At 38.0% G+C, this 13,826-nt stretch overlaps 1 protein-coding gene across 1 annotated transcript; it reads left to right on the plus strand.

Annotated features, from left to right (window-relative positions):
* Window positions 1–1,649: 1,649 nt before the first annotated feature.
* Window positions 1,650–7,240, plus strand: LOC127663040 (cis-aconitate decarboxylase-like). The gene is made up of 6 exons (XM_052154437.1): window positions 1,650–1,720; window positions 2,069–2,132; window positions 3,050–3,237; window positions 4,251–4,343; window positions 4,839–5,044; window positions 6,313–7,240. Exons 1-6 carry the CDS (start codon window positions 1,703–1,705, stop codon window positions 7,238–7,240), a joined length of 1,497 nt encoding a protein of 498 aa, XP_052010397.1. The 5' UTR covers window positions 1,650–1,702.
* Window positions 7,241–13,826: the final 6,586 nt, after the last annotated feature.

Here is a 13,826-nt window from a genome sequence, read left to right on the forward strand (position 1 = left end):
CCCAAGCACGCCTGGTTCTCCGTAAAAACTTGCCGGAAACCCACTTGCTACAGCCATGAACTCTTTCACTTTAAATCGTCACTTTTAGCTGAAAAGATTAAGTAGCCTAAATAGGGCTTAAGAGGTAAAGAGAAAAGATTTGTGACATTTGTGGTGATGCAATTATTTGATCATTCAAATCATAATCATCATTAATTATTTCACAGTGTGCTCAAATAAATAATGACTCGATCAGCCCCAGTTAAAGTTGATATAATTGTTGGATATCAGCCATAATTGACTTGCCACGATCTGTGCATTTAGAGATGGTCTAGGTAGACTATCACTCAAAACACCTAAACTCCCTATAATTATGAATATTCTCAACATTGTATAATAATACTAAAATCATTAAAACGATAATATAGCATAATAATATAAGTGGAAGTATGTTGGTTATTATGCTGTATGCATTATCAACCAACTTCAGTCACAGTTGGATGATTTACCTTCACTATCCAGTCTACCACATTCATTTAAATAAAAAAAATGTCACTGTTGTAATGAAATTCAATGTATAGCACAATTTATGCCTGTAAAACTAATTTCAAGCATTTAATCTTTAGCCTTTAGATCAAAGGGGTATCAAAAGGGATCGTGAGAAACAGCAATTAATTCAGGTGTTTCCAAATTTGTTCAAAGTATGTTCCAAACCCGTATCTACAAAACAGAATTCAAATGGTCAATGTTTGATAATGATGTGTTAAAATGTAATGCTAAACATTTACAGAATAAAACAGACTTTTGTCAAAGCCTCATTTCCCCTTCTCTGGCAGTCTTTCCTCTAAGTCTTTTCATATTTCAGGTGTGTAGAAAATAGTCTATTTATACTGTAGTTGTGTTTAGCGTCATAATCTCTCACTTTATCACAGGTAATCAACACATGGTGTTGGGAGATAATATCTTCAAATAATGTCAACCCTCAATTATGCACTGCCTCTCTGAGTCAAATGTGACTCTGAGCTGCCCTCATGAGCTGGTGAATTGTAATGTTTCAGCCTAGGAAATTTACAGAGTGTATTACAGAGACTCTTTCATCTCAAACAGGAGACAGCAGTCAACATAAACAGACAGCTGTTTGTGGATAACACTTGAGGACAAATTTGTGGTCTGAGCTAACTAAAAATGCATTAGTACATTAAACATTTATACATGAATATAAATTTGACTTAAAAAACGAAAATAATAATTAAGCCCATGGACCCATTTTGCATTAACTACCTTAATTCATAATACCGTGATATCTCAAAAAGCATAATGCCCATGTTCTCTTATTACAAAGATTACAGAAAGAAGAAACGTACCTAATGAAGATTGCTGATCTGTATTGAAGTGTTCAGAATGCTTTAAGTTTATAGAAACATACTCAACTGAGATAGGAGGAGCTACAGTGATGCCATCGAGCCTATGCCCTCTCATCAATGATGACATCACTGACCCTTGCAAAATACAAATTCTTTCCTTCTGAGAAATCACACCTATAGACCTAAAATTAACAAAACTTGGGAAGTTCCAGCCCTGGTTCTTCTGTATTAAGTGGGTGTATCACTGTCTTTCATGGCCCTGTATAAAAAGGAGATTGTGCACACACCAGACTCCAGCACATGAGCATCATCTATCTACAAGATATCCACGGCTAAAAGACAAGAGAGAAGAAGACAACATGCTTTCAACCGTACAGGTAGAGGACATTTATGTTATCATGTTGTGTCAATATAAGTTCCAGGTTAATATGTGTTTGCTAGTTTTATAAAGTAAAACCAAGTAAGAAAAAACAGTACAAAATTTGTAAATAAGAGTATTCGGGACATTTTACAATAAGTTTCATAGATGGAAGAAATAAGATGCATAATTTCACTTGTTGAAGAAAACTGAAAACTGGCCTTTGCATGGTTTTAAACAAAGCAGTGAAACATGTCTAATGACATGTTTTAGCCTAAAACAGGATAAAACTATTAAACAAAACAATTGATCAAAAACGGTATATACAGTATATATAATTCACTCAAACATAATTGTTTGTACACAGAAGTCAACCAGATACCTGTCTGTTTTTTCTACTGCTCGAGGACTCCATAAGTCTGCACTAGATGGTGAGTAAGCTCTACTTCTCAACACACACCCTTACTTCCTTTAAAGTGCTGCTTGTCAAGGTAGGGGTGTAATTGACTAAAAGTAGACTGTTTTATGTCACTTTATTTTGGGTTTGCAGCGTTACAGGCAAATAAGCTCAATCAATTTATTAACCATGCTATCCTAACCGCCTTCTCTCACTGTGTATCGTTAAAGTCGGATTTATTTGAGTGAATTTATTAACCAGTCAATTTAATGAATCGGTTCTTTCGGACAGTTCATGTAAATTAATTGAATCAAAGAAACGATCCACTGATTTGAGTCTCTGCGCAGACGTTTGTGTGCTGGTTTGGAAAATATGTTTTATCCCATTGAATTGGGTAGTTTGGATGTAAATATATATGAATCCATTCAAAGCAATCCAGTGTTTGTGCACACGCCATACACAGTATTGTAGGTTTTGGCTTTATTTATTTTTTTATTATTTTTATATTTTTGGGTGAAATATTTAGTTAAATGCTGATGCTCATACCTATTTGTTTATTACTTTGTTATTTAAATGATGGTCTTTTCTAGTTAGTAGTTTTTGTTGTATTAAGTGAAAATATATCTGTACACGTTTCCTGTCACCCAAATTGAAATTGTTTTTGTACAATAAAATACTACTCCATATTATATAAATTCTAAATAGCAACATTGTATAGTTATATATTGCACCCTGAAGTGGATAGCTTAATAGCTTGTTGTGTAAAACAACTTTCAATGATTAGCATAGCTTGTAGCTTGACTGGCCAACATGGCATTTGGGCTTGGATTTTAGATAAACATTTATCTAAAGTGACTAATCTTATCTACAGTCATTGGCACTAAGAAAGAATGGTGCTGTCCAGATATGTAAAGTTTTAGTGTTATTTTACAGTGTCTTGTCTGTTTGTAGTGGCCGAGCGAACTGCCCCTGAGGAGACCGTGACCAACAGCTTTGCCAGGTTCATTCAGAGCGTACAGCCAAGACATTTGTCCCCAACCTTGCTGCACCGCAGCAAACGCATGGTGTTGGACAGCATTGGCGTTGGGCTGTTGGGAAGCACTACCGATGTATTTGAACTTGCCCTGCAACACTGCCAGGTACGGCACAGCGCCAGGATTAAATAGAACTGTGTTACGGTGTTAACATGAGATGACCCGGATATGATTGACAGTTATTTTTAGTTGTGTTTGCTAAGCAAGTGTCACAATTACAATTGCACATTCTTAGGTGATTATTAGGTGATTTGAACCAACCCCTAACACCAAGTATTAAACTTAGGTGCATAACTAAAGAATGTTACTTACCTCAATAGTACAGCATATTGGGCCAGGAGAGGTGTGCTATTTGCAAAGCAATCAGACTGATGGTTATCACATGGCTAATAATAAGATACATTGAAGAGGGACCCGAGTGATATCTGGTGGTCAGAATTTCAGAAGAGACTAGTGGGTGGGCTCTTTTGACATGGGCCAGCAAGCAACCACCTAGCAATACCCTTGAAGCAGCATAGCAGTATGCTAAAAATTACTCCTTAGAACACCTTAGCAACTACCGCTAACACCTTAGCATTGTGGTGGCAACTTTTGCACAAGAAAGTACCCCTCACATTTTTGTCAGAAAATGGAAACATCTACAGTAGTTATATATCTGTGCTGCATCTAGAATATCAGCATTCAGAAACACAAGTTAGTTTAGTGTAATACGTATTTTCAAATAATTCATGTTTTTGGGAATGTTAAGCAGCATCCGTGTGTAAATGAGAGACTTATAAAGATGAAGTGCAAGCGAGAGAGTAAACATGTTTCATCATCTCATTAGTCAAATTCAGTATGAGCACAATTTCTTTGTAGGATTATAAGTACAGGCATTCATTTCAGGCAGTCCCTTGAGTAATGGTGTAACATTTATTGAGTACATTTCTTCGTTGCACATAGTAGTTAGCTTGTCTGTATAGCGTCTTCATGACTCGAGTTTAAGCATATTTTTCCTTCTGTGCTGACCGAGGACAGGTTGCCTTCTGTGCTTCAGTGATGTAAGCTGTCTCTGCTATGTGTATGTGTGTATTAATGCACTGGATTAACTGACCAGTCCTTTACTCCTTTTCACAAAGCACATGTATGCTCCCGATGACATCAGCTTCATCTACGGGCGCCAAGGCCTGAAGCTCTCTCCAACCCTTGCAGCTTTTGTCAATGGAGTAGCGGTGAGTATTAGCCTGTATTCAAGAATGTAATAAGATATTTCAAGTTTAATTAAAATTTTAGTGAGGGGAAACATGAGACCCTCAATGCCTCATAATCTTGTTTTGTACCATTCAGCACACAATTTTGGGTACAATAAAGTTATATGGTCAAATATTATAAGGGGAAAAACAAATTAAAGCATCATTAAAATTTAGCACTGTGGGACTTTTTTTTAGACTGAAGAAACATCCATGTATAGTTCAAGTGAACCTTCTAAAAATAGTGTTTGACCAATGCTAGAATTTATATTCGACATTTCGAAACTAGACAGACTTAAGGGCTTGCTCACACCACCTGCGGTCGTGTACAAGCTGTTTCTTTCTCCCTACTTTGTTATGACAAGACTAGTCATTATGAGGTCTGAAGGCAATGATGCGCAATGGGCCTTGGATGGGAAATGCGATCTATATCTAGACTTTATGACATTATGATATAATTGGTTTGGATTTCCACAGGCTCACTCAATGGACTTTGACGACACTTGGCATCCTGCGACCCACCCCTCTGGAGCAGTACTGCCCGCCCTGCTAGCTATAAGCGACATGTTGCCAACCAACAGCAAACCAAGTGGCCTTGACTTTCTCACCGCCTTCAATGTGGGCATCGAAATACAGGGTCGACTCATGAGATTCTCAAATGAGGCTCAAAACATCCCTAAGAGGTTAGAGTCCCCATCTTTGTCTAATTTTCAAATAAAGTTACCAAGAGCAATAGTTATATTTTAAAAGTAGAGCAAATGTCGTGAGAACAGGTTGAGCATTCTACTTAAGTCAAAAACATACAACTGGGAGGGTCAGGGAAATGCTGATTTAGTGTGAAATGAAACTACTCATTCAGGTGTTTATGAAATGAATCTTTGTGCTCCGAGAATGGAGTTAAATGGCTGGTAATGAGTTATTTCTTAAATTAATGCAAAACAGAATCCAACGGTGTTTTAAAAAATAATGTCAGAAATCGATGGCTGTGACAAAAAAAGAGAACATTAAGATACTGTATATTTAATACAGCTGAAAATTGTTGCATGCACACCATCTTGGAGAAAATGGCCAATATCACAATCAGAATCACAATTGAGATTTCTTAAATATCTCAATTGTTTCTCCTAGACATCAATGGGATTAAACGAGGAGCAAATTGAGACTTTTGTTAAAGTGACCTGCTTCTCAGATTTTTCTGTCAACAAATGTCTCAATGTTGAGACCAATGTCTGCAATCACTAGTTATAATTCAAAACAACTCAAGTATTTCTAATCCAATCAAATTATCCCAAAACCAAATTATATAAGCTATGCTATCCACATTCATTTCATAGCTTTCTATGTATACTCTTACAGTATGTCAACAATTGTCTCGTTTCATCCCAAGGAATTATAGAGACAAAGTTAATTAAAACAAAACCAAGAACACCATTGAATCTCCTGAGATATGAAAGAGCAACTTTTTAGCAATAACATTTTTTATTGGGATAGTCTATCACTGGGGCTTTCCAACTGGGACCCCCAGGGGCCGCAGGGGGGTTCTTGGGGGTCCGTGACAATGTTTTACCTAAAAATCTAAGTGTAAAATGTAATGTTGACATTATTACCGTTTCATTCTAAAATCATGCGATTAATCACAATTATTTTATTCTATTGGCAGCCAGAGTAATATTGACAGGCAACAGTAAGAAATAAAACAAATATTTTGCTTATCATTTCATGTAAATATGGTAATCCATGACATAAAAACGTTTGAAAATCCCATGTCCATAATAGCAGTTTTCCTATTACTTTTATCCATGTACAGTTGAAAATTACTATAAAAAGGAAAAAAGGAAAATAGACAATGGCAGTTTTCCTTGACAAGAAACAGATATGTTGCTGGAATCCAAAGTTTCATCAAAGCTCTAAAAATGCTGACTTTGCTCTCTCTCTCTCTTTGTACTATAAGGTTCCATCCACCCAGTGTAGTGGGCACCCTGGGTAGTGCTGCTGCCTGTGCCCGCCTCCTTTCTCTGGACCGCAATCAGTGCAGTAATGCATTAGCTATTGCTGCATCGCTGGCAGGTGCACCAATGGCTAACGCTGCAACACAGTCCAAACCACTCCACATTGGTAATGCTTCTCGTCTGGGTCTTGAAGCAGCCCTGCTAGCATCTCGTGGGCTCGAAGCAAGTCCTCTGGTCTTGGATGCGGTTCCCGGGGTATCTGGTTTCAGTGCATTCTACGAAGACTATGCCCCACACCCCATCAGTTCCCTGGAGGACGAAGAGCACAGCTTCCTTCTGGAAAGTCAAGACATTGCTTTCAAGCGCTTTCCCGCCCACCTGGGAATGCACTGGGTCGCGGATGCTGCCGCCATTGTGCACAAGGCCATGGTTGGCCTCAGAGGTGGCAGCATCTCTCCAGACTTGGTGCAGGACATCTTGCTAAGGGTGCCGATCTCCAAGTACATCAACCGTCCCTTCCCGGAGTCGGAGCACGAGGCGCGACACTCATTTCAGTTCAACGCCTGCACTGCTCTGTTGGATGGGGAGGTGACGGTGCAGTCGTTCCACTCTGACGCCCTCCACCGGCCTGAACTCCATGTGCTCTTGTCTCGAGTCCGCTTGGAGCACCCGCATGACAACCCGGCAAATTTCAACATAATGTATGGTGAGGTGGAAGTCACCTTGGTAAGTGGAGATGTTCTGCGGGGGCGCTGCGACACCTTCTATGGTCACTGGAGGAATCCGCTCAGTGAGGAAAGCCTTCATAAGAAGTTTCGTAATAATGCCTGTGCGGTGCTGACGTCTGAGAGAGCGGAGAGGCTCATTGATGCTGTAGAAGGCCTGGAACATCTAGATGACTGCAAACCACTGCTCGCACAGCTGCAGTAAACAACATGGTGCTTTTGTTATAGCATAACATACCACAGCATTGATGTAACATAAATCTTGGAACTTTTCATGAAATGCAATGAAGCATTTAGAATTTTTATTTAATTAGATGTAGTAGTTGAGCAATATACTGTACACTTATTCTCCAAAAGTGATGTATATAAATTAACAGTTCTGAATTATCTTATTTTGCTTATTCTGCTGTCTGTTTTCATGTGAGTTTTTATAATATGGTAAGAGTTTGACATTAGTTTGTAAATATAAATGGAAGTTTTCATCTTGAATGTTGTCTTTTTAGTATCTGTATAGTAAGTTCTTGATGAATTTTGCTCTATTTGGGTTAATAGTTGTGGTTAATCAATGTTTGATCTTTTATACATTTACAACTCAAATAAATTTCAATATTTATTTTGATACATTATTTATTGTCCACCATTTTGTTCCATAGTCAAAACACATGCACGCGCACACACACATTAATTCACAAAGAAAGGAACAAAAAATAAATAAATACGTTTTCTGAGTAAGCAGTTTTTTTTAATAGTTGACCCAAAGATCTATAATCCATAAAGTTAATGCTTCTCCAAGTAAAAATGTTAGATAGCAAATTGGTAGTTTCCTTTGGAAAATAAAATAAAATCTTTAGTGATTGGCCATGTTTTTAAGAACTGTAACTGATTAATTATTTAAGGATAAATGCATTTTTAATGGGCTGTGCAGTGTGAGAAATTAAAGGAATATTCTGGGTCCAATACAAGTTAAGCTCAATCGACAGCATTTGTTGCATAATGTTGATTAGTACAAAAACTAATTTCGACTCATCCCTCCTTTTCTTTAAAAACAAAAGCAAAAATGTGGGTTACAGTGAGGCACTGACAATGAAAGTGAATGGGAACAATTTATGTACAGCACATAATTGGTGAGTCTACTGTATGGAACGAAATAGAGACTCCAGCCACTATTGTTAAATGCATTTCAGGTGCCAGAGCATCTGACATCAGATCAAATTTACAAGTGCTGGCTATTGCTAAATGTAGATTTTCGGCACTAATGATGTCCTGTTTCGCCAGTCGAAGATCACTAGAGATAATGTTAAAGAGGTGTGAAAACTTGCAAAAACGTTGTCAGACACTGCAATATGCTCGGGCCACCTTTCTACACGTCGTGGTGACGAGGTTTATGGAATATTAGTGTAATTGAATGGCTGGATGTCTGAGTAGCGTCTGGGAGAATAGCATTGGATTTATAGACAATTGTAAGAGTCTTTGTGGTAGACCTGACCTGTTAAAGTGAGAGACAGACTCCATTCCTAGTGGGAAGGTGCCGCTCTCCTCTCTAATAATTTGGCTCATAGATTTAATAATGTTATTATCTGAATAACTGGGGCCCAGGTCAGGAAGCAGACAAACTGGTTAATCCGAACGTCTGCTAGCTGCCTTGAGACGTCACATAGTTCACATAAACTACAACAGATAGAAACGGTATCACCTAGATATCTCATAGAGACTGTGTCTGTTCCCCGAACTACCAAACACAAAACTCTCACTAAATCATGTAGAAAAATGTGATAAAGGTCAAACTTGAAAAAGATAGATAAAGAAAGATAAACATCATATGAAGGTAGGGCTACTTAACATTAGATCTCTTTCTATCAAAGCACTAATTGTAAATGAAAGTATTACAGATCATGGTTTGGATGCATTCTGTTTGACTGAAACCTGAAATAAACCAGATGAATATATTAGTTAAATGAATCTACTCCACCAGGTTATTGTTATAAACATGAGCCTCATCTGAAGGGTTGAGGAGGAGGTGTTGCTACAATTTACAGTGAAGTTTTTGGTGTTACTTAGAGGAGATATCATTTTAAGTATTTTGAACTAACAATGCATAATGTAACACAGTCAGATATAAATAAAAATCTCTGTCGACTTTTGCCCTTGTTACAGTATATAGTTCACCCGGGCTTTACTCTGGTTTCCTTGGTGAATTTGCAAATTTTCTATCAGATCTAGTAGTTAATGTATATAGAGCTTAAATTGTTGGTGACTTCAACATTCACATAGATAATGAAAATGATACACTGGGATTAGCATTTATCAATATATTTTGTCTCTTAGAGTCAGACAAAATGTGACAGGACCAACTCATCACCATAATGATATGCTAGATTTAATTCTGTCATATGGATTTGATGTTGATGTACTATAGAAATTCTACCTCAGAGCGATGACATCTCAGATCATTATCTCGTCTCTTGTTTGTTGCAATCAGCTAATGTCACTCAATCTACACCATGCTATCGTTAAGGTAGAACTATTCTTTCAACCACTAAAGATAGCTTTACTAATAATCTTCCAGAATTGTCTAACATACTCAGTAGGCAAAAAAAGTCTAGTTGACTTGATGAAATAACAGAAAATATAAATACAGTCTTCTCTAGCAGTCTTGATATTGTCACCCCCTTTGATTAAAGAAAATTTAAGAAAAAAGCCTTGCACCATGGTACAATGATCACACCCATGCTCTCAAGAGAGTGTGGAATATTTTTATCAAGTTGAATATAAATTAATCACGTATAATCAATGTAAATATAGCCATTTTATTCTACAATTATTTCTGATGATCAAGCATATATCTTACTGAGTGTGTCTTTGAAGAGGCCTGTTTGGAAATAAACAAACAGAAATAAATCACTGAACAGCTGAAAGACAGAAGAATTCAGTAATTTTGTTATTTTAGGGACATTTTTGCTAATAGCCCATAGCTCATTTTGATCAAGTTTCTGACCCAGGAATATATAATGGTTCACACAAACCATTTTACTACAAGTATTTTGTACAAACTGAGGAGAAGTGATGCATTTGGAATGGGGACTCAAAAATAGATAACTGAAGAGGAAACTGTTCCTTATTCCAATTCCACAGGAGAACATTGGCTATTTAGAGAGTCAATATGTCCATCTATATACATCTTCAACCGCTTATCCAAAGTTGGGTCGTGGGGGCAGCAGCTCCAGCAGGGGGCCCCAAACTTCCTTATCCCGAGCCACATTAACCAGCTCTGAGTGGGGGACCCCGAGGCGTTCCCAGGCCAGTGTGGAGATGTAATCTCTCCACCTGATCCTGGGTCTTCCCCGAGGCCTCCTCCCAGCTGGACGTGCTTGAAACACCTCCCTAGGGAGGCGCCCAGGGGGCATCCTTACCAGATGCCCAAACCACCTCAACTGGCTCCTTTCGATGCAAAGGAGCAGCGGCTCTACTCCGAGCTCCTCACGGATGACTGAGCTCCTCACCCTATCTCTAAGGGAGAAGCCCACCACCCTTCTGAGGAAGCCCATTTTGGCCTCATGTACTCGTGACCTAGTTCTTCCGGTCATGACCCAGCCTTTATGACCATAGGTGAGGGTAGGAATGAAAATGTAAATTTAAATAAAACATTTGGGGTGAAACAATTCCAGTGCTGAATAATTTTGGGAATAGATATTTTTTACATCATGGTGTCCTTGTTGGAACAGTTGAATCAACAGAAGCTCTCGACAGAGCACTTTAATTTTAATACAGCATGAGTTTTTAGTTTTTTAGAGGGGGCAAAGCAAAGACAGTGTGGCACAAGGGTTAAAGTTCAGGGCTGTTAACAGGAAGGTTGTTGGTTACAGTAAATCCCCACAAGGAGTGAGTCATGAGTAAGGCCTTTAACCTACGGCTTCAGGTTTTTTAATAAGTGTACTTTGGATAAAAGTGTTTGCCAAATAATTACTTACTGGCATAATGGATCTGGATTAAGAGAACAAAGGGTACCATTTTGAACTCAAGCAGGAACAACCCATTAAACAAAGTAGAAAATTATATCCTTGAGCAATGCACTCCAAACCAAGTTATCTTTAAAACCAGATAGCAGAATGGGTGAAGCAACACGGTACCACAGAATGTACAATTTCTCTGACAACACTTTCATGCAGGCATTCATTTTTCATGTTTTCAAAATGTAATAAATTAAACAGGGCTATACATGGAATCACAACACCTCAAATAATAATATAAAATAAACATAAATATAAGCAAGAAATCTTGGACTGCACATAACATTTGGCATATTACTAGTATTTTCACTGTCTGACTGTTCGCTGTTGTTTTCTGCATATCGCAGCGCAGCTTTGTGGTCCGTTCTGCATAATGTGTCGGCTCATTGATGCTTATCGCGCCCCAATCGGGACTTTTCACAGGCGAACCACCTGACCGTAGGGAAAATGCCCGGTATACCACATTACCAGTCCAACCCTGCCTGGGATATTACGAGGGTGAATAAATTATGGGACAATTTTCATTTTTGGGTGAACTATCCCTTTAAATGTGTCCATGCCATTACATGGCGTTGCAGATGGCGTGACAAAGGCAGATTTTACGAGCATGCAGGGCAAGCCAGAGGTATGCTAAACACTGAAAACATGCAGTCGCGCTAGAACAGAAAATAGTCCTGGCAATTGTTAATTACAGCAACCTATAAAGTAATAAACCTAAATCTGACAGTCAAATGTGGTGCCTGTTTAGTTTCAATTTCACATCTGAAAGTGAAAATTAAAGTGGAGATTTTGAGTAAAATGTCTTATTGTTTTTAGTATTAGTTCCTCACCCACATCTACAGTATTATATCGTTTCTGTAGATAAGGATTTAATCTCTGGAGTCTTTTATGTTTCCTTCATTTTTGGAGCAATAAAGGTCTGATCACCATTCACTGGTCACCATTCACTTGCATTTTAAGGACCTACAGAGCTGAAATATCCTTCTAAAAATCTTCTGCAGAAGAATGTCTTACACAACTGGGATGGCATGAGGGTGAGTAAATTCTGAGAGAATTTTCATTTTTGGGTGAACCATCACTTTAAATTTGGCTGATTTTAAATAGGCCAATTTATTGTTGTTTTGTCCTCTAAAAGACCTTATTAGAAGACAAACACATGAAACCGTAAACTAAAAAGTACAAACTTTGATGCAAGTCAGACCTATCATTGCAATGCATTATGCAAATTGCGTGAATATCATTGACTCCTGCTTTGAAAGGTCAGCGGCAACAGGATTAAAGCTGAAAATATTTTAAATTTGACCGTTGCATTTCAATGCTTTTCAGAACACTTTACTCCATAGGGTTCAATGTGCTGGACAACGCTAACGAGAGTCATTTGAAAGACTCTGGTTTTGACGAGATGCACCTCTTGTTTCATACTATAGGACTGACCTGCCTTGTCTGAACATTTAGGACGGTGAGTCATTTTAAAACCTCTCTTCCAGGCAATATGTGTAGCCTTTTCAATATTGTGTACTGTAGAAGACCTCAATAGTTTGATGTTCTTCAGTATCTTTTTGGGCTCATTGAGTTTTCCATGACTCTTCAGTTGATGCTTGTATTGCCCCACTTGCTATCAATTTGTTTGCTTTCATTCTGTCGTGAAGTTCATACCTCTCAACTTACAGTGATCCCCAACCATAAGACTTTTGTTTTCCTGGAAACACCAGCTGCTTAGGTGCATTGCTATCTATTGAAAGGAGTGTAAAACCTGAGAGAACCCTTGTATTTGGTGCTTAGTAAATTTCGGTTAGGGTTTAAGTGATACATACAATGCTGCTGTAAGTTAAGTCGCATGTGAAAGTTCTTCTGCAGTAGGGGACTTTTTTGGATTTCCTATATTTTTCCACTCTTTTGTCACATTCTCAGGCAAAGAAAATTATACTGAAAAGGATGTGTGATCATATAACGTTGGACCCAAGTAATTTTTAGACACTTAGTATCTTATCATTTAACCACCCTCACGCCATCCTAAACTCGTATGACTTTGTTTCTTCTAGTTAACATGTTCTTTTTGAAGAATATATGACATTATGTTTTTGTCCGTTACAATGTGAGTTAATGGGATCCAAAACAAAACAAAGGCAGCAAAAAAGTCATGTTTGAAGTGGTTTAATCCATGTCTTCTGAAACGATATGATCACTTTGGGTGTAGAAACAGCTAAAGATTTTGTACACAGTGCAGGATTTACAAAGAAAATGCCTTTTATTTTCTAGTGTTTCTAGTGTTTAGCCTACCTTTGGTGACTGTGGAACATTTTAAAGTTCCTTGAAAAACAGAACCTGTGACTATAATTTGATCATTCACCTGCATTTTCAAAATAGCCCAAACAGGGTGTGCACACCGCAAACCTGGCAACATTGTGTGTTGTCCGTGTACAGCGCTCGGTGCATGCGTCAAGCAGGAAGTGTTTAAACAAGCTTTGTAAATAATAAATGTTTTGGGATGTCATGTGAGTGACTGAAAGATGACAGAATTTTAATTTGGGGGGGCAAACTATCTAGGTGTGCAATGACTTTGACACATACATGTACATTTTTAAGTGTGGCAAACGTGCCCATATACGTTTTTGGGCCACTGCTCTGTATGTCTAAACATGTAGGTTATTTCCGTACTTGTCATGACTGTGTCAGTTAATGTTTTACACCAAAAGACTATTCCGGAAAACTGGCAGATGCGTGAATGAACTCATTGTCTGTTTAATGATACAGAGACACAGTCAGCAAGATTTGTGTATTTTC

Source organism: Xyrauchen texanus, chromosome 23 (genome assembly GCF_025860055.1).
Source record: "Xyrauchen texanus isolate HMW12.3.18 chromosome 23, RBS_HiC_50CHRs, whole genome shotgun sequence".
Taxonomy (NCBI): Eukaryota; Metazoa; Chordata; class Actinopteri; order Cypriniformes; family Catostomidae; genus Xyrauchen; species Xyrauchen texanus.